This window comes from Heterodontus francisci, chromosome 19, assembly GCF_036365525.1.
Source record: "Heterodontus francisci isolate sHetFra1 chromosome 19, sHetFra1.hap1, whole genome shotgun sequence".
NCBI lineage: Eukaryota > Metazoa > Chordata > Chondrichthyes > Heterodontiformes > Heterodontidae > Heterodontus > Heterodontus francisci.
In genome coordinates, this window is record NC_090389.1 from 71,497,442 (window position 1) to 71,523,382 (window position 25,941).

The window sequence follows — 25,941 nt, forward strand, 5'->3', positions numbered from 1 at the left end:
CTGGAATATTTAGTTTCTAACCTTGGTTACCCTGCAAACAATCTAAGTAATGACTACTAGATCAAACACATTTAGCTCTATTTGTACCATTAATTTACCTATCTTGTTATGAATGCTTTGTGTATTCAGATATTTAAATTTAATTCTTTAATGTTTTTCCCTGATTTGGCCTTTTTTTGCGAATGCTCTATTACTGTTTTTAAAAACTCTATTCCTTTCTGACACAATCTGCTTGATTTTACCCAAAAGGACACACTTCTGTGGTCTTAACTTTTCTCCTTAGATTTACAGATTTCCCCTCACTTGAAGCCTCCCTGCCCCCCACCTTTTTATTTTAAAGCCCTAGTTATAGGATTCGCCAGGACGCTGGTCCCAGCCCAGTTTAAGTAGAGTTTGCCCCGAAGGAACAGCTCCCTTATTCCCAAGACTAGTTCCCTATTCAAGTCCTTGCCTCTCACACCACTCCTTCAGTGACGCATGTAAACCACTAATTGGTTTGTCCCTATGCCAATTTGCATGTGTCTCATCCAACCCCCACTGTTAAAATCAACCCTAATGTGTTGAGGCTACACATTAGCATATATCACAACATTGTATATTCACAAAAGATCATTTTAAACATATCGACAGCACCAACAAAAGTTGGTGATCTTAGTTTAGCAATTCAGTAGCATATGCTAAGGAACATATCACAACAGTTTGTACAAAAAGAAATTCGAACCTAAACAGAATGATGGATCGTATTTGTAACAGAGGAAGTTACTGAGTGTTTACTTTGGTTTACTTTTATTTCATATTCTAGAATAGTTACAGCAGGATTAGACAGAGGCCGCAAAGCATGTTTGAACAGAAAGGCACGCTTTTCAGCGAAGTTGTTATCTATGAAATTGGTCTTTTTGACAACAGCTTGTGACTGCCACCTTTGGATCAACCTGGACTTAAGTTCCCTTCTCCACTTTAAATACATGAAACTGCAGGTATTGAATTAAAAGAGAAACCACGTGTAAACTGTAAGGCAGTTTTCATGAAATCCTTGACAATCAACTATGTTTATTGGAAATCCCACCATCTACTCCAACAACTAGCTGATATTTGCCAACCAGGTGGGATATATATCAATCCAAAAACAATGTCCAGCTTCCACCTTAAATTGCAGAAATACCAGGCAAGCTAGAATCCCCTTTCTTAGGAACATATATGAAAAGGGCTCCACTTTAAACATCTGGCCCTCTTCACAAAATGCCTCTAAATTCACTCCAAGACTTTTGTTCAACTGCCACTGAAGACCAGAGCAATGCACACCATTACTAATTCACTCTATGTGAATGATGATATCAGTGTGTGACCTTGCAAGTACTGTAGGAACACAATGTCCCATATTTAATTTGACATGTAAACTTACTGGTAATTACTGGTCCACAGAATTATTGTGGATTTGTTTTTAAATATTTTTGTAAAAATACAAGATAAGATAATAAATAAGCCTAGACTTACACAAAGCTGAAAGAGCCTGGCATAGCCCAAGCTTCCAGCTGTTGCCTGTGATTACTATCTATAGCTAAGTATTCTGGCTTCATGTTTATGCTGGCTGCCAGAAAATTCCAGACAGTGAGGACAAAATAAAAGGTTTATTTACAGGTCTCCTGTTCAAAACACCAACTGCTTTGTCTGTAGATCAGAATGGAGTGGGGAGAGGCTTGCTATCTCTTCCCCCTTCTCCACCCTGACTAGGAGTTCCCAATCTCAGCCAGGTTAAACAGAAAGGAACCAAGTAGAATCTAAACATCTACCTGCTGAGCAAATGGAAAATGCAAGATAGAGTCTGCACTGACTAGTCTCATTCGCCTCTGGTAGCTGGTCAAATTAATGATAGTGGACCGCAAATGCCCTCCTCCCTGCTACAACCATCTCAGCCAGAACTGGTGCATGGACTGGGAGAATTTGAATCAACTACAGTGAGGAAATCTTTCTTTATTAAAAGACAGGTAGAGGAGTATGTACCCTTGCCAAAACAGGGAAGCAAATGTGCCCAAGAAAGGGTATTGTTGTCTCCAATATTCCGCATATGACCGAGAAACAATATTAAAGAACTAAAAATGGCAACATGACAAAGTTGTGCAAACCAGTGAAATAAAGTATCACTAGTATTATTTGGTGTTGAACTACACTCAGAATTTACCATAGGCAAATCTTTCAAAAAATATATTGTCAATGCAAACTCTCCTACTGCGCTCTTGCCAGGATATGTAGCGTGGGTCAAGAGAGCAGTTGGATAACCTGCCCCCAGGCCTCTACTCATATCACTCCTGACTTGGTCACCAAGTGATGAACTTTCTAATTTCTCCCCCTCCTTATCATTAGCCAGTCCGAGGCTATTTTTCTCCATCTTTAAACATGGATGTAGCTGAGATCAGGAACTCAAGTAGTGGGTGAGTGGAAAGGAATTAAAAGAGAGAAATCAAATCTGCATCCTACCGCTTGGTGTTGCAATTTGTGTATATGTCACAATGAAGATTTTTTGCTGATTACATAAACAAATAATTTTTGAAAAGGTACCTTGCCATAGAAATCACTCATTCGGTGTAGAGGAACATGTTGGGTCCCTTCATACATTTGAAACACTTCTTCATCTGGTATTGGGCTGAGTCCTCTGCAAATATGTACAATTAATTTCAGTAATTTGTGCAATTACTTTATATTTCCTGACAGGATCTGTTTTCTATATGAAGGGGAAACTTTAGGATAAAAAGCAAACCATAAAATGCCATTAAAGAACAAAATTAATATTCTTGATAGCAATGGTTATCTGCATTAGATAAAAGACTCACCATCAGCTTTTCAAGAGCAAATAAGGATGGGTAATAAATGATTACCTTGTTAATGACACTCATATTTCGAGAATTAATTTTTAAAAAATGATATTGAAGACTTGCATCAAATGGTTGCAATACAGAATGAGCATTTTCACTTTTAGGAGCAGATCAAACATATGGGTTGCTGACCTAATCAGCAGAAAAGGGTAGGCAGGCATAATCTGATCTGTACAAAGGAAACTTACTATCACGTCTATTTTGTTTTAGACGTGGACCTTCAGTTGCAAACTTTACACAAGTATTCCAAAATGCACTTATCCATTACTGACAACAAACAGCTGGAGTTCCCCCATAAAAGTAATTGCTATCTTCCAAACAATTTTGTGTGAATAAATGTCATATTATATTCTGGTATAGCCATTCTTCTTGTATACAAGTCTTTTGTCCAGTTCCAACTTCATCATATGTAACAATATTGAGCTAAACAGAATATCGTACCTGTACACTGTTCCTAACTGGACATAATGGAAAGCATCAATCTTCATCAGAAATCCCTGTCAAAAAAAAAATGTATTCATGCACTAGACTTTTTGTTAACATCAGTTTAACTTTAGTAACCTTTTAGTAGAAACCTGTTGCCATGTTTTGGGATTTCTGACAGTTTGGCCTTGAAAGGATATTAGATTAATTTATACTGAGATGTTGCTATTAAGTTAATACAGCGCACAAAGGGTTAACTCCCAATCCATCTGGGATATTTATTAGACCCATTTATGAGGAGCAGACCACGTGGTTAACACAATTGTGTTTCTCACACAAGGGCTGATAAAGGGTGGCATGGGGGCCCATAAAATTGCAAGGGAAGGTGGGGAATGGAACGTTCGTCGCCTTCCTGATACCATTCAATTTTGTCAGGAGCGGGGAAGGCCGAGGACAGCCTTCCCGCCCAGAGATCAATTAAATCCCTTAAGTGCCAACCTTCCCGCCACCACTGGCTGGTGGGAACCCCGCCATGTGGGGAGGCCATCCAGTAACACCAGGCAGCCTTGCTGTGGGCTTGTCGGGGCGAGAAGGGGGGGGTCCCTCCAGCTTGGACAATTTGCGGCCAGGGATCCCTCAGAACAGATGAGGTGGGGTTCCCCTTGTATTTCTGGCCTGGTGTCGGGACCTCCATCACCTGCATAAAATCCAGCCCATCATATCAGTTTGAGACAATGGGGATCATTAGTACATTTTAGAGATTTGAATATCTGTGGTGAAAGAATGGCTTACCTTCACTGACCTGAACAGGCAATGTAAGTGCCATGAAGGTTGCAAGGCCACGGGGGGTAAACAGAACAGAAACTTTCTATCTGTAGGTTGTAGCTTTGATTGATGGCTCGATGAGCCAATCCTTGACAGAAAGAACTAGAATTCAGCTGTGTCTGTTCATGTCCCTTTAGAAAACATTATATGCAGTAGTTTGAACTTAAAACAGTCAGGGAGGCGGAGAACTCTTTTTCTACAGTGCCAACGGTTCAATGAAAACTAATTTCGAAAGTCAAACTAGGCCCATTTCAAGGGCTAAGTTCATGTAAATATTTTGGATGTTATGTGGGGCAACAGAAAATAGTTAAACCTCCAGATGAAAATGTGTGTCTATCCAAGTTATGCATTTCATGTAAAGCAATCAGGTTGTCGGTTTACAGTTGGCCTCATGATTATCATTCTGTTTCCAGAAGATAGGAGAAATACACAAAGCAAGCGGGATCACAGGATCCAGTTCACACCACAAGACATCTTATTGTTATGGCTCCCGAACAACATTAGGGTTCGGGTTAGGTAACTAGATATTGGACAACAAAGGTATTCTAGTAGAACATAAGAGATGAGGAGGCCACTTATGCGAGTAACCAGGATGTTGAACCTGAGAATCTATCCAGTGCAGATCCAAAATTTGCAACACCCTTGGTTAACTTTTATATACTGGATAGGTTATTGTTTCTTTCCCATACAGTAGAGCAGCGGTGGTCGATCAATCGTTATTTACAAACTATATGCAACTTTTCTGTGGCTTAAGTGCACCTCATTGCTTAGCCACAGCCAACCATACATCACAGAAAAAGGGAAAAACTAGGGCAGATGGTGCTTCTATTGTCATAATCACAAACCTTCAGCCTGCAAATCTGTATCAGAAAACAAGGCAGATGGAATGGACATCATTCACGGCCACACGGATTACACAGACATTGCATAGATTTTTAATGAAATAGATAAGCCTAATGTTGCGCAGCAGATCCTGAGGGGCTATGAGAGTCATCCCACAAAGCACAGATACTGAATGAAGAGTGAGAGAAAATTGAGGGAGCACAGAAGGCACAGCTTTTGCTCAATAGGCTCACATGGAAACCTCCCCCCACCCCACCCAATGATTTCACAGAACAAGTTAGTTGCACATTTCAAATTCAAATGAATAAATCATGGAGTAGAAACAGGAACAGAAAAATGCACACTGAAAGAAAAAAAAGCAGGAATAGAGGGAAAGGAATAGAAAATGAGAGGCAAGATGAAATAGGATGAAATGGGACAAATGGCATGAGAAAATGAGAAACACAACAAGAATGAAAAAAAAATAGAGACAGAGGAAATTAAAAAGGCACAGAGTAAGAGGAAATGAGGGACTGCATTAGATTGGATTAAGTGCTGTGAAGGAATGAAAACAAGGGAAAGAAGGAATATAGAAGATGCGGAATAATGAGAGAAAAACAAGACAGGGAAAAGAGGTGTAAAAGAAATGGAACAAGCAAGTAGCTGAAACCAAAAGGATGTCAAAAGCCAATTTTGAGTATATAAATTAGTTTTCCAGCTCCTAATTTGGGCGGCCACCCCTGCACAGCAATCAAAAAAAAATGTTTGCTTATATATATATATATATTATATATAATATATATATATGTTTTTCACATTAATGGGGGACTGTCTTCATGAAAAGTCTTTCTTTTAGGGAAGTGGCAATGCAGAGAAAGGAGGAATAAGCGAGCTGTGCATCAATCTATTCTCAATGAGGTGTCATGCATATGACATGTAATTCGGTTTGGAACAGTGTATCATTTATTGATAAGCAGATTATAAAAAGTTTTGCTATACTCTTGCCAATGAAAACTGCCCCACTTTAAAATTAAATTCTATATGTTACCTTCCGCACATCATAATGGAGACCTCTGATGGCAAAGTTAGGCTGATATTCATAGTCCTTGATTCCTTCTGGGTACTAAAAGAAGTAATTGAAATAAATATTCAAGGTAAAAAGAAAGACTTAAAAGAATACAACATTTAGCACAACACCTTCATCTCTTGTACCCTGCATATAGTTGAAAGAAGGCACACTTGTCCAACACAATTCAGGTGAAATATGTGCATCTGAGAGTTGACTGAGAACTGGTAAAACCACAATGTGAAATATAACAGGACCTACTGGAACAAAATATAATATTGCCTACATTGAAAAGATTAAAGTAAATTATTCTTTAAGCCAGGGACCAGGATGATTTAGATTCTCATTAATTACCTCACAAGGCATTGTTCCAACTGGATTTTGTTAGTTTCAAGTGAATGTGAAACACTTTCTTTCCAGCTTTTCTATGGATTGAAACCCAACTAACCATATTATACAATTGACGTACATTAGGTTTTACTAATAAAGATTAACATTTGCCTGGTATTATTTTTACCTGCTTCTGTTTTACAGGAATTATAATTTTTCAGTGAGTTGCTTTGTGATATGCCCCAACTATACTGTGGACCCAAAATGAAGTCAAACAGAAGGGACGATTACTGCATATCTCCCAGCTGTGCCGCACCTGTACTGTTTTCCACATTTAAATCAGCAGAAAGAATCTTAGAACCCCTTCGACAGAAATCGCTTGCACTGTTATCCATTACGCCAATTCACCTCAATAAAAGCCAATATGACTGTCATTGCGCCTTCTTAAAGCAAATGTGTGCATGTAATCCCAGGCCAAAGCTTCAATACCCGATTAAGGCATTAAAACAAATTAAGCAAACAAATGAAGCCTTGAAAATTATCCTGTAATGAATTCATGCTATACTCATTTATATTGAATTCCTTGTGTCCACCATTTAACAGAAGGTTAAGCATATATTCACACAGCATAAATTTCAAGACCTGACTACATTAGTCACCATTGAGCTCTTTAATGTAACAATATATGCTGTATAATTAAAGACTACAAGCTAAATTTGATGCTTGCTAGCCAATGTAATTGCTGTCTTTATTCATTTCCTGAACGCATTGCATTAATCATACCAAAATCAGTTGGCTTCAGCTGGCTGCGACTGAACAAATGTAAGAAGCACTGTGCCACAATCAGACGTTAATCAATCACTGTCATAAGGGAACCTCCTACAGCCATAAATTATCTTCTATACTGTAATCGTGAGTAATTTCCCACCGTTCAATGATGTACTTATTCATTGCAGAGAATAATTAGATTGCAGCAAGTGTTTCAAAAATAATAAAACATAATGGAATGCAATATCAAATTACTGATAATGCTGAAAATCAGAAGGAAAAGCCCCTAAAGACTGCACATCTATTAACATCTGAAATAGACCATGTCATGCTCACAAAGGGAACAGTAATGAAATATGAAAGGAACTGGTGGAATTCTGAAATAAAAGTCAACTGTTGAACTGAGCTACAAAAGATGGATATATATGTGCCACAGACAAAATGGAGTAGAGGTCAGGTGACCCCCTCCTGTACTGTCAATAAACATGTTTGTCTGTTGAAGACAAAACCTATTATCCACGTCTGAGTTAGCTTTGGGGAAAACACAGCCCATTCCATGCTTACAACTCCTATCTGCAGGAATGGGGCTAACAAAGATTTTTGCAGACAGACTGACTCTGAAGCCAAGGCCAACATAATAGGTGCGAAACAGCACATATTTATCAAATTGGACCACATTCAGACACCATCATGTACCAATGGTTCCCATGTCCAGGAACATTGCATGAAGCACCCCAGGGGACAGAGCCTTTAGTCACCTGACCAACACCCCAACCTGACAAGTTTCTACTTTAAAAAGGTATCTCTCTGGAGAGAGAGAGAGAGGCAGAACAGCCAGAATATGTCTTTTCTAGCCAGAACAGCTGGGAGACAGTTCCAAGTAAGCAGGAGCCCTGCTGAAAACATCTTTTAACTACTGCAGCAGAGAAATTGCAAGGTGACTTTGGAAATCCCCATCTGTGAAAGTGAACTAGGATTTTCACCATCAGCTTTGGAATGAGGCTTAACTACAAGGAGCCTGCGACACTTCATCCTTTTTAAGACAATGAATATTCAGGCCTGCACCACTGAAAGATTTCCTCCCAAAAAGCTTCTAAAAAGGTTTTTTAAAACAACACTCTTTTACAACAATTGAACTCTAATTGTATGCTACCGCTGTATTCTCTATCCTGTCTGTATGTGCGCACATGTGTGTGAATGTATGCGTGGGTGCAGCTGCAAATATTTATTGGTTATTGTGAAAAAATAAATATTTATCTCTCTTTTTTAACCAACAAGAAAACTTGTTGTTTGTCTATTTGTTTGACCCTTAAAACACTCAGGGACTAAAACACAATTTTTAAAGGCTGCATTTGCTAACAACTCAACCACTAGGTGGCACAGTACTAGCACATGCGCAAACACAGCCTCTTCCACTGAAACGTCACTGTCTGCGACATTTCAGGCAGCTGCCAGGATGAATGATGGTAGTGCTCAATTTATCACAAAAAACAAATTCAACCTGAAAATCCCCTCAATGGCTGCCATGGCCACCTCCATCCCATCCCCAACAGTCCCCCGCTCCGTCCTGCCATTGCGCTTCTTTTTGCCGCTTCCTCCGGCACCCGTCATCTCACCACTGGCTCCCCGCTGCCTTCCCTTAGTCACTCACTCCGGCCTCGCCGCTCCCCACTTTCCCACCACCCCTCCAGCCACTAGCTCCAGGCCGCGCTGCTTCCCTCCTCTCGGTCACTTGCTCCCACGTTCAATCGTTTTCCCCCGTGCCACCTGAAGAAACAAGGTGGGCTGCGAGGGGTGACATCATGGCGTGGTGACGTCATGCGCGTGCATTCATACTGGCAGGCTGGTAAATGTTCGCACATATTGATGACATCCTCGATCGCTCTGGGCATGCTCTGCATTGTCAGGAGACACTTTGATTTTTGAAACACTATCTGCGGTCAGTTGAGAGGTGAAAAGTGGAAGTCACCCACAGCACTTCCCATCATTCCATATCAACAGATTAAAGTTTCAGATGGAGAACCTTCGTTCCATAGATCCATAGAACAATTATGGCACAGAAGGAGGCGATTCAGCCCATCATGTCCATGCCTGCCAAAGAAACTAGTCACCACTCTAATCCCACCTTCCAGCACCTGGTCCAGCAAGTTACAGCACTTCAGGTGCATGTCCAGGTACCTTTTAAAAGGTTTCCGCCTCCACCACCATTCCGGCAGTAAATTCCAGACACCCACCACCCTCTGGGTGAAAAAGATTTTCCTCATTTCCTCTCTAATCCTTCTACCAATTGCCTTAAAACTGTGTCCCCTAGTAACTGACCTCCCCGCCAGGGGAAACAGGTCCTTCCTGTCTACTCTATCTAGGCCCCTCATAATTTTGTACACCTCAATTAAGTCTCCCCTTAACCTCCTCAGTTCCAGGGAAAACAACCCTAGCCTATCCAATCTTCCCTCATTGCTGCCACTTTCAAGCCCTGGCAACATTCTTGTAAATCTCCGCTGTACTGTCTCGAAAGCAATTTTTTCCTTTCTGTAATGTGGTGACCAAAACTGTACACAATACTCCAGCTGTGGCCTATCCAGTGTTTTATACAGTTCCAACATCACATCCCTGCTTTTGTATGCTATACCTCAGCCAATAAAGGAAACCATTCCATGTGCCTTCTTCACCACTCTATCTACCTGTCCTGCCACCTTCAGGGACCTGTGGACATGCACTCCAAGGTCTCTCACTTCTACTCCTCTCAATATCCTCCCATTTATTTTGTAGTCCCTCATTTTATTTGCTCTCCCCAAAGGCATTACCTCACACTTCTCTGGATTGAATTCCATTTGCCACTTTCCCTGATCAACTAAACCATTGATATCATTCTGGAGTCTACAGCTATCCTCTTCACTATCTACTACACGCCAATTTTTGTGTCATCAGCAAATTTCCAAATCATGCCTCCCACATTTAAGTCCAAATCATTAATATATACCACAAACAGCAAGGGATCCAACACTGAGCCCTGTGGAATGCCACTGGAAACAGCTTTCCACTTGCAAAATCATCCATTGACTCCTACCCTTTGTTTCCTGTCCCTGAGCCAATTCTGGATCCAACCTGCCACATTCCCCTGTATCTCGTGGGCTTTCATTTTACTGACCAGTCTGCCACGCGGGACCTTGTCAAATGCCTTACTAAAATCCATGTAGACCACATCCACTGCACCACCATCATCAATCCTCCCTGTTACTTCCTCAAAAAACTCAACTAAGTTAGTAATACATGACCTTCCCCTAACAAATTCATGTTGACTATCCCTTATTAATCCGTGACTTTCTTTTGATCGGATGAGTAATTTTTGTTTTCGTAATTGAGTATAGATGATTGGTTAGTGACACACAAGAGAACTGTTTTCTTTTTCCTTCCCCCCCCCCTCCCCCATGCTGCAAGTGGTGACTCATACTAGGGTTTCTTTGGCCATTAGAACCACATTGGCACTCATGTGCCAATTTAGACTGTGTACCCGCAGGTATTCAATTGTGGCGATCATATCAGATGATCCAGTGTGACCTCACCCAATTTCCTTGTAGTTTCCAACAGTGTTACTGGAGAGTAATCGGCATCTTGAAGTCATGATCAACTGTAACAACCCACAGTTTGTCCAGCTGAAATCAGATTATTCAATACAGACCATGAACTGAACTTTTGAGACCTTGCTCATTGCTATGGGTCAGTACCACACTACAACTTTTCTTTTAATCTACCGAATGGGTCATATTCATAAACAGTTTAAAAATGCACTATGAGTGCAGTTTCCTAAATTTGCATTATACTACAGCCATTGCAAATCTAAAAAAAATCAGAGCACAATTGTCACTGAACTAGTAACCCAGAGACCCAGGGTATTGCTCTGGGGGCATGGGTTCAAATCCCATCACAGCAGAAGGTGGAATTTGAATTCAATTAATAAAAATCTGGAGTTAAAAAGCTAGTCTAATGATGGCCATGAAACCATTGTTGATTGTTGTAAAAACCCATCTGGTTCACTAATGTCCTTTAGGGAAGGAAATCTGCTGTCCTTACCTGGTCTGGCCTACATGTAACACCAGACCCACAGCAATGAGGTTGACTCTTGCATGCCCTCTGAAATGGCCTAGCAAGCCACTCAGTTGTATCTAACCACTACGAAGTCAATAAAAAGTAATGAAAAACTCCCTTCCTAACAGCACTGTGGGTATCCCTACCCCACATGGACTGCAGCGGTTCAAGAAGGCAGCTCACCACCACCAAGGGCAATTAGGGATGGGCAATAAATACTGGCCTGGCCAGTGACGCCCACATCCAATGAATGAATAAAAAAAAACAACAGTCCACTAATGAGGCATATCACAGAATGATGGGATGCTAATTCTCTTAGAAATTTCTCACATACATTTTCCATCTCAGTTGAACAATTAGGGAAGACAGAGGTTGGGACAGACTGTCTGCCAGCTCTCTGTATAATGAGGAGTTTGTCATGTTGGCGTACGAGAGACAGCAAGAAATCGGATCATAAAACCTGGTGTATACGTTACATCAAATGGTATTTATGCCAGGCAGTCAAATGACTTAAGTTGCACTTACAAGCTGATTTGCTTGGTTCCACTCTGATTAATCTGATCAGAGACAGGCCATTTCCATCCATGGCTTCTCTACCTACCCCTGTACCGTAGCCTTTGGGGAGTCCCCCAAAGATCATTCCTACACCGTTCCTCTTCCTCTTCTGCATTCTAGCCCTTTAGTGACATCACCCCCTCAAACAACACATAGCACTATCTCTCACTTGTCTAGAGTCCTCCACTGCTTCTGTGCTATCAGATTGCTTGCCCAATAATACTTGCCTGGCATCCTATCTTGGATGAGCTGTAATTTTTGCCAGCTAAATATTGGGAAAACTGAGGCCATTGATTTCAGTCCCTGCCAAAAATTCTATAACCTCACCATCAACTCAAACTGCCTCCAAGCCACAAAGTTCAAAGAAATAATCCACCTTTCCAATTATATTATATTAATTTCACAGGATGGAGACTTGCTTGAGAAGTGGCCTCATTCCATAGCCAATGAAGCACAATTTTTCAAAAATAAATTAATCTTGTAGCGAAGGAAAGATTGAATCCAATTTATTTTATTGGTAATGAACTTATTCTTATTACCATACCTGTGTACCATAACTGCAAGGTTAAAATGTAGAACTGCTCAACTATCCTCTAATTTCCATTATCGACCAACATGATCCATTTCTTTATAGTGATTCAAATGTAATGTTTAACAACACTGTCACTAGGCCTGAAGAAAATGAGTGTAATCATTACAAAAATCAGCAAGTAAACATACCTTGTATTGATCAACGAGGATTTCCTGTGCAGTATTGAAGATCATTGTGTGCACTGAATTGGAATACTGTGCAAGAGTATAATCATAATCAAATCCATAAATTTCAATGTCCCCCAATTTAACCTCATTATTGGAATAGATATTTGCAGGATTGAGGAGGTTGCAGATTCCAGGGGGAATAAGTTCTGGAAAAAAACATTATAACAATTTATTTACAAAATTCTAAGTACTTAAAACTGTAGCACTGCACCTTACAGCGTGATCTCAGAAATGTCACACCTCCAATGTTGCAGGGCAAAAATATGATTTGTTCAAATAACATTTATCTGTTAAGTTGCCTATCCGATTGGTGCTTGTTCTAATTTAATCAATGAGGAAAAATAACTGGAGGAAAACCAAAGCAATCAAGACCCTCTGTTTTTTTTTTAAACCAGTCCATCTTTCACAAATCAGCAAGCACCACAAAATTAAATCAGTCAAACCACAAATATTTTCTTCAGGCTGTTTTCAACTGCTATTTTCCTTCTTCACACCGGTCAGTGGGTATAGCTAGGATTAAATTAACACATGGGGGAAAAAATGGTATTTTGAAAATATTTTCACTGAGTCAGTCATCACAGAATTATTACAGCACAGGAGGCCATACAGCCCATCATTTCTGCACTGGCTCTCTGAATGAGCACTTCACTTAGTACCATTCCCTCGCCTTCTCCCCATAACCCTGCACATTCCTCCTTTTTAGATAACAGTCTAATTTCTTTTTGAATGCCTCGATTGAACCTGCCTCCACCACACTCTCAGGCAGTGCATTTCAGATCCTAACCACTCGCTGCATGAAAGAGTTTTTCCTCGTGTTGCTTTTGCTTCTTTTGACAATTACTCATGTGTTATATTGCTTTAATAAATTTGCTGTGTTACAGTGATGTGCAAACTGCTGTAGCAGGACACAAGAACATAAGAAATAAGAGCAGGAGTTGATCATTCGGCCCCTCAAGCCTGCGCCACCATTCAAGATGATCGTGACTGATTTTCTGCTTCAACTGCACTTGCATGCCTGCTCCCCATACCCCTTGATTCTCAAAGATCAAAATTTTATCTATCCCAATCTGGAATATGTTGCATGATGGAGCATCCACAACCTTCTGGGGTAGACTGTTCCAAAGGTTTACAACCCTCTGTGTGAAGACATTTCTCCTTATCTCAGTCCTAAATGATCAACCTCCTTATCCTGAGGTTATGCCCCCATGTTCTAGATTCAGCAGCCAGGGGAAAACAACCTCTCACTGTCTACCCTGTCAAGCCCCTTCAGAATCTTATGTTTTAATGAGATCACCTCTCAATCTTCTAAATTCCAGAGAACATAGGACCAATTTACACAGTCTCTCATCATAGGGCAACCCTCTCATCCCAGGAACCAATCTAGTGAACCTTTGCTGTAATGCCTCCAAGGCAAGTATATTCTTCCTTAGATATGGGGACCAAAACTATGCACAGTATTCCAGGTGTGGTCTTACCAAAGCCCTGTACAATTGTAATAAGACTGCCTTGTTCCTGTTCTCCAGTCCCCTTGCAATAAAAGCTAACATGCCATTCGCCTTCCTAATTGTTTGCTGTACCTGCATGCTAACTTTGTGTTCCTTGTACAAATCCACCCACGTTTCTCTGAACATCAACATTTAAAAGTTTCATGCCTTTTACAAAATTTTCTGCTTTTTTATTATTATCAAAGTGAATAACCTCACACTTCCCCCATATTATACTCCATCGGCCACCTTGCTGCCTGCTCATCTAACCTGTTCATATCTCTTTGTAGCTGCTTTATGTTCTCCTCATAGCTTACATTCCCACCAAGCTTTGTATCATCAGCAAACTTGGATACATTACTCTCAGTCTCTTCTCGTAAGTCATTAATAATGGATCATAAATAGCTGAGGCCCCAGCATTGATCCTTGTGGCACTCCACTAGTTACAGCATGCCAAGTTGAAAATGCCCCATTTATCCCTACTCTCCGCTTCCTGTCTGTTAACCAATTGTCTATCCATGCTAATATATTACCACCAGCTCCATGAGCTCTTATCTTGCATCTTATTCTTTCCCTGATTTCTCTCTCTCTCCCTTTTCTTGAATAGAAGTGTGAACATTGGTCCCTGCGGATTGGAAACCATTCTAGAAACTAGGGAATTTTAGTGAATCATAGCCAGTACATTATCTCTGCAGCTACCTCTTTAAGAACCCTGCGATGTAGGCCATAAGATCCTAAGCATTTGTTAGCTTTTACTCTCTTCAGTTTCTCCAATACTTTTTCTCTGCTGATATTAATTACCTTAAGTTCCTCACTCTCATTAGCCCTTTGGTTACTCTATTTCTGGTACGTAAATCTGTATCCTCCAGACACAAAATATTTGTTCAACATCTCAGCCCTTTCCTCATTCCCAATGATAATTTCTCCTGTCACTGACTCTAAGGGACCAACATTTAATTTAGCTGCTCTCCTACTTTTAATGTACTTATAAAAAGCTCTCACAATCTGTTGTAATATTCATGACTCTCATTTACACATTTTTTTTTTCTTTTTGTCAACTCTTTGGTTGCCCTTTGCTGGTTTCTAAAACTCTCCAAATCCTTAGGCTTTCTAATAATCTTTGCAGATCTTCTTTTAATCCAGTACTATCCTGTACTCCAGGGAGAATGCTGTCACTGAGACTGTCCTCAATGCAGCCCAGCCTCTACCAGTCATGGATGAGCTGGACATACAGCCAACCAAATCGGAACTCAGTGATGCCATTGATTCCCTAGCCAGCGGAAAAGCCCCTGGGAAGGACAGCATTACCCCTGAAATAATCAAGAGTGCCAAGCCTGCTATACTCTCAGCACTACATGAACTGCTATGCCTGTGCTGGGACGAGGGAGCAGTACCCCAGGACATGCGCGATGCCAACATCATCACCCTCTATAAAAACAAAGGTGACCGCGGTGACTGCAACAACTACCGTGGAATCTCCCTGCTCAGCATAGTGGGGAAAGTCTTTGCTCGAGTCGCTCTGAACAGGCTCCAGAAGCTGGCCGAGCGCGTCTACCCTGAGGCACAGTGTGGCTTTCGTGCAGAGAGATCGACTATTGACATGCTGTTCTCCCTTCGTCAGATACAGGAGAAATGCCGTGAACAACAGATGCCCCTCTACATTGCTTTCATTGATCTCACCAAAGCCTTTGACCTCGCCAGCAGACGTGGTCTCTTCAGACTACTAGAAAAGATCGGATGTCCACCAAAGCTACTAAGTATCATCACCTCATTCCATGACAATATGAAAGGCACAATTCAACATGGTGGCTCCTCATCAGAGCCCTTTCCTATCCTGAGTGGTGTGAAACAGGGCTGTGTTCTCGCACCCACACTTTTTGGGATTTTCTTCTCCCTGCTGCTTTCACATGCGTTCAAATCCTCTGAAGAAGGAATTTTCCTCCACACAAGATCAGGGGGCAGGTTGTTCAACCTTGCCCGTCTAAGAGCGAAGTCCAAAGTACGGAAAGTCCTCATCAGAGAACTCCTCTTTGCTGACGATGCTGCTTTAACATCTCACACTGAAGAATGCCTGCAGAGTCTCATCGACAGGTTTGCGTCTGCCTGCAATGAATTTGGCCTAACCATCAGCCTCAAGAAAACGAACATCATGGGGCAGGATGTCAGAAATGCTCCATCCATCAATATTGGCGACCACGCTCTGGAAGTGGTTCAAGAGTTCACCTACCTAGGCTCAACTATCACCAGTAACCTGTCTCTAGATGCAGAAATCAACAAGCGCATGGGTAAGGCTTCCACTGCTATGTCCAGACTGGCCAAGAGAGTGTGGGAAAATGGCGCACTGACACGGAACACAAAAGTCCGAGTGTATCAGGCCTGTGTCCTCAGTACCTTGCTCTACGGCAGCGAGGCCTGGACAACGTATGCCAGCCAAGAGCGACGTCTCAATTCATTCCATCTTCGCTGCCTTCGGAGAATACTTGGCATCAGGTGGCAGGACTATATCTCCAACACAGAAGTCCTTGAAGCGGCCAACACCCCCAGCTTATACACACTATTGAGTCAGCGGCGCTTGAGATGGCTTGGCCATGTGAGCCGCATGGAAGATGGCAGGATCCCCAAAGACACATTGTACAGCGAGCTCGCCACTGGTATCAGACCCACCGGCCGTCCATGTCTCCGTTATAAAGACGTCTGCAAACGCGACATGAAATCGTGTGACATTGATCACAAGTCGTGGGAGTCAGTTGCCAGCATTCGCCAGAGCTGGCGGGCAGCCATAAAGACAGGGCTAAATTGTGGCGAGTCGAAGAGACTTAGTAGTTGGCAGGAAAAAAGACAGAGGCGCAAGGGGAGAGCCAACTGTGCAACAGCCCCAACAAACAAATTTCTCTGCAGCACCTGTGGAAGAGCCTGTCACTCCAGAATTGGCCTTTATAGCCACTCCAGGCGCTGCTTCACAAACCACTGACCACCTCCAGGCGCGTATCCATTGTCTCTCGAGATAAGGAGGCCCAAAAGAAGAATCCTTAACTTCCCTAATAAGTCACCAATAGATCTTTCACGCTGAGTTTTTGTTTTTTGATGGAACTTATTTTTGTTAAACATTTGAATTTTTAAAAATATTACCCTCTTTATTTACTGCCATACTTTTTAGTCTATTTACCCAATCAACCTTAGCCAGCTCACCCCTTATACATATTTAATTGGCGTTACGTTTTCTTGTTTTGAACTCAAGTTTCGCTCTCAAACTTAATATGGAATTCAATTATATTATGATCACTTTTTCCCCAGAAGATCTATGAGATTACTAATAAATCCTAACTTATTACACAATACAACATTTGAAATAGTTTTGCCCCTAGTGGGTTCTATTGTCCTAGAAAGCTGTCATGAAAGCATTCTGCAAACTCATCTCCCAGTCTACCTTTGTCAATTTGATTTGTCCAGTTTATAAGATTAAATTCACCCACAAATATCACATTGCCTTTATTACAAGCTCCAATTACTTTTTGTTAATGCTCTGTCCAACGATATAACTACTGGTGGGGGGGCCTAAAAACTACTCCCGCCAATGTTTTCTGACCCTTGTTATTTGTAAGCTCCACGTATACTGATTCTACTTCCTGATCTCCTGAGCCAAAATCCTTTCTTACTACTATCCTTATGTCATCCTTTATTATCAGGGCTACTCCTCCTCCTCCTTTTCCATCCTGCCTGTCTTTTTGGACTATTATGTAGCCTGCAATATTTATTTTTCAACCTTGGTCACCTTGTAATCATGTCTCTGTAATGGCATTTTCAGTAAACAAAACTGCATTCTAGATCCCCAATTAGCTGAAAATAATGCCATGGGATATCTGTTAGCATGACTTAATTGCAATATTTATATCACTGCGGTTGGCCTGTATTATTTTAGGCAGCATCAATGCGTATCTGGGGATTTTCCACAGGCGGTTTTAATGTCTAGCTTAGCAATACGAATGCTTACCATGGCAAGAAGAAAAATTTCCTTTTAAGATTTAAATGTTTCACCAGCATTGGATTTTTCTTTGCAAATCAGTTAACTAAGGTTCCATCTGCTTGCAAAAGACTCCCACAGTATTCAAAAAAAATTCACGGGATGTGGGAGTCACTGGCAAGGCCAGTATTTGTTGCCCATATCTATCTAATTGCCCTTGACAAATGAGTGGCTTGCTAGGTCATTTCAGAGGGCAGTTAGGAGTTAACCGCATTTCTGTGAGTCTGGAGTCACATGTAGGGCCAGACTAGGTAAGGATAGCAGATTTCCTTCCTGAAAGGACATCAGTGAACCAGACGGGGTTTTACGGCAGTTGATGATAGTTTCACGGCACCATTACAGAGACTAGCTTTCAATTCCAGATTTTTATTAATTAATTGAAATTAAATTCCACCAGATGCTGGGGTAGGATTTGAACACATATCTCCAGGGCATTAGCCTGGGCCTCTAGATTAGTTCAGTGACATTACCACTACACCACCATCTCCCTTTATGTAGCATATCCTCCCACTATTCTATGTGAGCCTCGGACCACATGCTAGAAGCACATAGCTAAGTTTTGTTTATAGAAAAATACGTGACAAGCACACTCTTTTTTAGATACATTATGAACAATAAAGATAGGAACAGAATTTGGGTGTGGGATCTTTTTATGTGAGTGCAACAGTGAAGTGTATGTTTTGTAATACATGGAAATGCAGGCAAGACATGAGAAAAATGCAGATATTCATATTGTATCAGAAGCAAAATATTGAACCACACACAAGTGCATTGTTATTCAATCCATTATTAATACTTTTGAAAAAAGAAACATGCAGAGTCAGTGGAGCCTGAGACAGTCAGTATTGCTATTAAAATTCTAACCAAAAAACATACATGCATGAACAAATAACTTTTAAAAAGCAGCATTTGCAGAGCTACTTCTTTTGGAAAAAAATGTACCAACCAGAAAAAGCAATTTCGCACAAAAGTTATTTTTGTTCAATAAGTACTGCAATTTCATTACATTTTGGCCTCCATCACAAAAACACACACCACACCACACCCTTCTTCCAATTTTCTGCACATAATTACAATGTTCACACATGTCCACATGAGCATCACAAAATAACATTACCTAAAAGATGCAGAATACCATAGGGAGCAATATTTCATTACAGTACTTCCTCATTCATTTAATATTCTTATGGCCAAGGTGAAGAAGGGGGTCACAGTCACCCCTCTTGCCCTTCCTCTTATCTGGCTGCAACAGGATTTATTCTTTTAAACAGAGGTTGTGCTTACCACCTTGGTGAGTACTTTACCTTTAATGTAATCGTGAAAGAACCAATTGGACAGGTTTTCTTGAGTTTCAACAAGAAAGAGGTAAGTTTATTATACTTGATAAGTTAAATCTGAACTAAAATAATAAAAAAAAATGTTACACATTCACATATAGATTACAAAGTGGAAAGTAGGTTTTTTAGTTGGATTAAAGTCCAGAATAAATATGCAGTCTGAGGTTGGATGATTGGGTGGTCTTCCAGCTGGAGTTGTATTCTTGAAGTCTTTGGTTGGTTAAAGTGCACTTTGTGGTTGGCCCGCTTGGCGCAGGGTTTTCTCGGAGGCAGACTTGTAGGTGGCTCTCTTCCCCTGGTCTCTGGCTGTAGCAATCTGTAGGCTTGGAGGGTCCAGAGTTGTGGATGGTTTTCAAACTTGGGCTGGAATTTTACACCCCCCAAAGAGCAGGAAGGTGGTGGGGGGTGGATATAAAATGCAGTGGGAGGCTCGGGGGGCCCTTCCCAAACTGCTCCCACCTCCACTTAATGCAGTGCAGTGGTTAAATTCGGCCCGCACTCCCCGCAGGCCAATCAAGGCCCTTGTGGCCTCTTAATGAACACTTAAGGGCCTCTGCCTGCCTCCACGGGGTTTTTATTCATGACTGGTTGGGTGGTCAGGCCCGAGAAAAGCCGCCTATTAAAAGCAGGCAGCTCTGACATCCTGGGGAGGGCCCTCATGATCGGGCACCCTGTGCATGGAGGGCCGCCCCCCGATTCCCCAACCACCCCCAACACGCCCCCTGTCCCGCCCAATCAACCACCCTTGCCTCGCCGGGACCCGACTGATCACCCCCGGCGAGGCAACAAAAACTTACCTGCGTTCCGGGGTTCCCTGACATCTTCCTTGCGATGCTGGGAGCAGTCCCAGTCTTGGCTACTGCTCCCGGTGGCACTGCTGGGACAGAGAGCAGCTGGCCCACAGCTCTATTAGGCGGGACTTCCTACCTCAAGCGGGTGGAAGTCCCACCTCAAACCAATTAAAGCCTAAAATAAAATAAGAGTCGGACCCCCAGGCCAGGCAGAAGCGGGTTCGCCACCAACTTTTCTGTCCGTGGACGGCTCCCGTTTGCCTAGTGTAAAATCCAAGCATGATGTTTTCTGGTGAGAGAGCACGAGAGAGAGAGAGGAAAAAAAGAGACAAAAGGGAGAAAGGGAGGCACACAGCCTTTTTTGCTGCTGCACACTCAGTTACTGTGAATTAGAACATTACAGCGCAGTACAGGCCCTTCGGCCCTCGATGTTGCGCCGACCTGTGAAACCATCTGACCTACACTATTCCATTTTCATCCATATATCTATCCAATGACCACTTAAATGCCCTTAAAGTTGGCGAATCTACTACTGCTGCAGGCAGGGCGTTCCACGCCCTTACTACTCTCTGAGTAAAGAAACTACCTCGAACATCTGTCCTATATCTATCACCCCTCAACTTGAAGCTATGTCCCCTCGTGTTTGCCATCACCATCCGAGGAAAAAGACTCTCACTATCCACCCTATCTAACCCTCTGATTATCTTATATGTCTCTATTAAGTCACCTCTCCTCCTCCTTCTCTCCAACGAAAACAACCTCAAGTCCCTCAGCCTTTCCTCGTAAGACCTTCCCTCCATACCAGGCAACATCCTAGTAAATCTCCTCTGCACCCTTTCCATAGCTTCCACATCCTTCCTATAATGCGGTGACCAGAACTGCACGCAATACTCCAGGTGCGGTCTCACCAGAGTTTTGTACAGCTGCAGCATGACCTCGTGGCTCCGAAACTCGATCCCCCTACTAATAAAAGCTAACACACCATATGCCTTCTTAACAGCCCTATTAACCTGGTTAGCAACCTTCAGGGATTTATGCACCTGGACACCAAGATCTCTCTGTTCATCTACACTACCAAGAATCTTCCCATTAGCCCAGTACTCTGCATTCCTGTTACTCCTTCCAAAGTGAATCACCTCACACTTTTCCGCATTAAACTCCATTTGCCATCTCTCAGCCCAGCTCTGCAGCCTATCTATGTCCCTCTGTGCCCTACAACATCCTTCGGCACTATCCACAACTCCACCGACCTTAGTGTCATCTGCAAATTTACTAACACACCCTTCTACACCCTCTTCCAGGTCATTTATAAAAATGACAAACAGCAGTGGCCCCAAAACAGATCCTTGCGGTACACCACTAGTAACTAAACTCCAGGATGAACATTTGCCATCAACCACCACCCTCTGTCTTCTTTCAGCTAGCCAATTTCTGATCCAAGGCTCTAAATCACCTTCAACCCCATACTTCCGTATTTTCTGAAATAGCCTACCGTGGGGAACCTTATCAAACGCCTTACTGAAATCCATATACACCACATCCACTGCTTTACCCTCATCCACCTGTTTGGTCACCTTCTCGAAACACGCAATAAGGTTTGTGAGGCACGACCTACCCGTCACAAAACCGTGCTGACTATCTCTAATGAACCTATTCTTTTCAAGATGATTATAAATCCTGTCTCATATAACCTTTTCCAACATTTTACCCACAACCGAAGTAAGGCTCACAGGTCTATAATTACCACGGCTGTCTCTACTCCCCTTCTTGAACAAGGGGACAACATTTGCTATCCTCCAGTCTTCCGGCACTATACCTGTCGACAATGACGACATAAAGATCAAGGACAAAGGCTCTGCAATCTCCTCCCTAGCTTCCCAGAGAATCCTAGGATAAATCCCATCTGGCCCAGGGGACTTATCTATTTTCACACTTTCCAAAATTGCTAACACCTCCTCCTTGTGAACCTCAATCCCATCTAGCCTAGTAGCCTGAATCTCAGTATTCTCAACAACATTTTCTTTCTCTACTGTAAATACTGACGCAAAATATTCATTTAACACTTCCCCTATCTCCTCTGATTCCACACACAACTTCCCACTACTATCCTTGATTGGCCCTAATCTAACTCTAGTCATTCTTTTATTCCTGATATACCTATAGAAAGCCTTAGGGTTTTCCCTGATCCTATCCACCAATGACTTCTCGTGTCCTCTCCTTGCTCTTCTTAGCTCTCCCTTTAGATCCTTCCTGGCTAGCTTGTAGCTCTCAAGCGCCCTAACTGAGCCTTCACGTCTCATCCTAACATAAGCCGCCTTCTTCCTCTTGACAAGCGCTTCAACTTCTTTAGTAAACCACGGCTCCCTCGCACGACAACTTCCTCCCTGCCTCACAGCTACATACTTATCAAGGACACACAGTAGCTGCTCCTTGAATAAGCTCCACATTTCGATTGTTCCCATCCCCTGCAGTTTCCTTCCCCATCCTACGCATCCTAAATCTTGCCTAATCGCATCATAATTTCCTTTCCCCCAGCTATAATTCTTGCCCTGCGGTATATACCTGTCCCTGCCCATCGCTAAGGTAAACCTAACCGAATTGTGATCACTATCACCAAAGTGCTCACCTACATCTAAATCTAACACCTGGCCGGGTTCATTACCCAGTACCAAATCCAATGTGGCATCGCCCCTGGTTGACCTGTCTACATACTGTGTCAGAAAACCCTCCTGCACACACTGGACAGAAACTGACCCATCTAAAGTACTCGAACTATAGTATTTCCAGTCGATATTTGGAAAGTTACTGCTTGTCTCGTCTGTGTGACAAAACTCCCAGTTTTTTCAGAGATGGACAGATGGTCACATGACTCCCTCGGGGTCTTCTCTGGAACCTTCTAATGAGATACAAAGTTCAGAATTGGCTTCACAGGCCCCAGGATGCCAACATTTACACTCAGAGCGGTTTGCTCTTTCAAAGAAAATGTGTCAGGATTGCCTTGACTGCCCTGCTAATGAAGCAATCCTAGGTAATTCAATCACTTAGAGCAAGCCATTGTTCAGGGTCCAGGTCTTCTCAGACATCCGGCTCCAGTTGGGCTTTGGAATGTGCAAAGGTGTTTCAGATGCAAATTGCAGTGGCAATATTAGCTGCCAGTTTTTTTTTAAAGTAGGATTTTCTCCATTTTATATCTAATGTAAGTTTCCAACCAATGAATTAATATTTCTCATTTGGCATATAGTGTTTTCTTAGCAAATTGCAAGATACATGAGCTTGAGAAAGGCTTTCTCAGCATTCTGCTGATTCTGACTCCTGCCCAACTCAAGTGCTCTTCAGTGGACATCTAGGGCAAACTGAAATGTACTGCTGTATATGAAAGTTGTGCAGATAATTAAAGTTCCAACAGTTAATCAATGTGGTTTGTGAAAGAAATAGCAGCAATGACTTAAATCACAGGAACAGAAACATAAGAATGTAGTCAGACCAACTTAAAGATCATAGGTTTTCAAACTGTTGTCCCCAACAGAACCTTCATGCTGGGGGGCAGTGGCAGGAGGTCAGGGAGGGCATTAGAATTCTTCAAGCTATTTCTATGCTTGAAAATACCAATCATAAAAAAAAATTCTACAATCGTTGCCATGTTTTCTTTTGGGTAGCTGAAGCAGAATTTCGGAAGTTCGGATGAAATCCTCAGGAGTGCGTTAATATTTGCAGAGGGGCCCCCATAAGGAAAAAGTGCTGTGCCTGAGATATTAGCCAGTCTATATGGGCAAAGTGGTAAGAGTTCCAAGCTTTTCTGCATAGCTCATCTTATTGACTAATTTGTGAGTACTGCTTCAAAGAGACAAACTGGTTTGAAAATAGCTATTACTAAAGCAAAATATTGCAGATGTCAATAAGCTTTCATCAGAATTGAGAAAAGTTAGAAATGTAATAGGTTTTAAGCAGGCGAAATGGAGGGAGGATGGCAAATGAACAAAAGGGAAGGTCTGTGATAGGGTGGAAAATGGGAGAAATCAAATGACAAAAGAGTTGGTGGTGCACAGCCAAATGGAGTGGTAATCGGACAAGTAAAGAAACAAAAGATGTGTCCTTGTTCATAAATCACTGAAAGCTAACATGCAGGTGCAGCAAGCAATTAGGAAGGCAAATGGTATGTTGACCTTTATTGCAAGAGGATTTGAGTACAGGAGTAAAGAAGTCTTGCTGCAATTGTATAGAGCCTTGGTTTTGGTCTTTTTACCCAAGGAAGGATGTTCTTGCCATAGATGAGAAAATTTCTAAAGATAAAGGCATTAAAATTTTAGCTTACAAATAAAAACAACATCAAATGTGCATTTTTGTGAAGAAGCTTTAAATGAGAAGACTAATTTATTGGCTTACTTTCTTGTCACTAAAGTGAAAACTAATTTAGTGACATACTTGGCATTGTTTTAGCTTGCATAAGTAGTCAATCTCTGCCCACACACTTGATGTAGCGATGCAGAGTATTCTGGATGGAAATCCATCTGTCAGGAGTGATCGTAATCTCTCTGTCTGTCTCTCTCTCCCTCCCTGTGTTCCCCCCTCTGTGCTGTTCCTCCTCTCTCTATGTCATCCTCGCTCACTGTGTTCTCCCCCACCCCCCACCCCCAGCCTCCCTCTCTCTGTCTCCCCATCTCTCTGTCTCCCCCTCTCTGTTTCTTCCCCCTGTCACCCTCCCCCACCCCACGCCCCCCCCCACCCCACCCCTTCCCCACTGCCCTCTCTCTCTCTCTCTCTCCCTCGCTCTGACAGTTGCACTGAACTGGAGGGTTCAGCACAGCAGCTTTGTACTCAGTCTGTTTGTTTAAAAACATCGCACTGGGTTTCACGGTTCAGCTGCTGAACCAGGAACGCACTTCCCAACAACGGACAGATTCAGGGTTTTCTGGCGGGCTTTTACAAAGACTGTCAAAGTTGGGAAGCGCATTCCTGCTTCAGCAGCTGTCAGCTGTGAAACTCAGCACGATGTTTTTAAAAAGGCCACTTTCCTGCCCACTCAACCAAACCATTGATATCATTCTGGAGCCTATGGCTATCCCCTTCACTATCTACTACACGGCCAGTTTTTGTGTCATCAGCAAATTTCCCAATCATGCCTCCCACATTTAAGTCCAAATCATTAATATATACCACAAACAGCAAGGGATCCAACACTGAGCCCTGTGGAACGCCACTGGAAACAGCTTTCCATTCGCAAAAACATCCGTCAATCACTACCCTTTGTTTCCTGTCCCTGGGCCAATTCTGGATCCAACCTGCCACATTCCCCTGTATCCCATGGGCTTTCATTTTACTGACCAGTCTGCCATGCGGGACCTTGTTGAATGCCTTACTAAAATCCACGTAGACCACATCCACTGCAATACCCTCATCAATCCTCCTAGTTACTTCCTCAAACAGTTCAATTAAGTTAGTAAGACATGACCGTCCCCTAACAAATCCATGTTGACTATCCCTGATTAATCCATGCCTTTCTAAGTAGCAGTTTATCCTGTCCCTCAGAATTGATTCTAAAAATTTACCCACCACCGAGGTCAGACTGACTGGCCTACAATTATTTGGCCTATCCCTCGCACACTTTTTAAACAATGGTACAATGTTCGCAGACCTCCAATCGTCTGGTACCTTGCCTGTATCTAGTGAGGATTTGAAGATGATCCTCAGCACATCCACTATTTCCTCCCTGGCTTCCTTTAACAACCTGGGATGCAATTCATCCGACCCTGACGATTTATCCACTTTCAAGAATGTCAGGCACTCTAGTACTTCCTCTCTCATTA

The 25,941-nt window shown here is 42.2% G+C and overlaps 1 protein-coding gene across 1 annotated transcript in view; it reads right to left on the reverse strand.

Annotated features, from left to right (window-relative positions):
- Positions 1-25,941, reverse strand: part of LOC137380166 (5'-nucleotidase domain-containing protein 2-like) — a 77,119-nt gene that overhangs the window by 46,243 nt on the left and 4,935 nt on the right. The window contains exons 2-5 of the mRNA XM_068051909.1: positions 12,466-12,650; positions 5,989-6,063; positions 3,312-3,367; positions 2,557-2,650 (exon numbers count right to left, since the gene is read on the reverse strand). Of these exons, the coding sequence (XP_067908010.1) occupies positions 2,557-2,650; positions 3,312-3,367; positions 5,989-6,063; positions 12,466-12,650 (410 nt within the window). The remainder of the gene's footprint in view (positions 1-2,556; positions 2,651-3,311; positions 3,368-5,988; positions 6,064-12,465; positions 12,651-25,941) is intronic.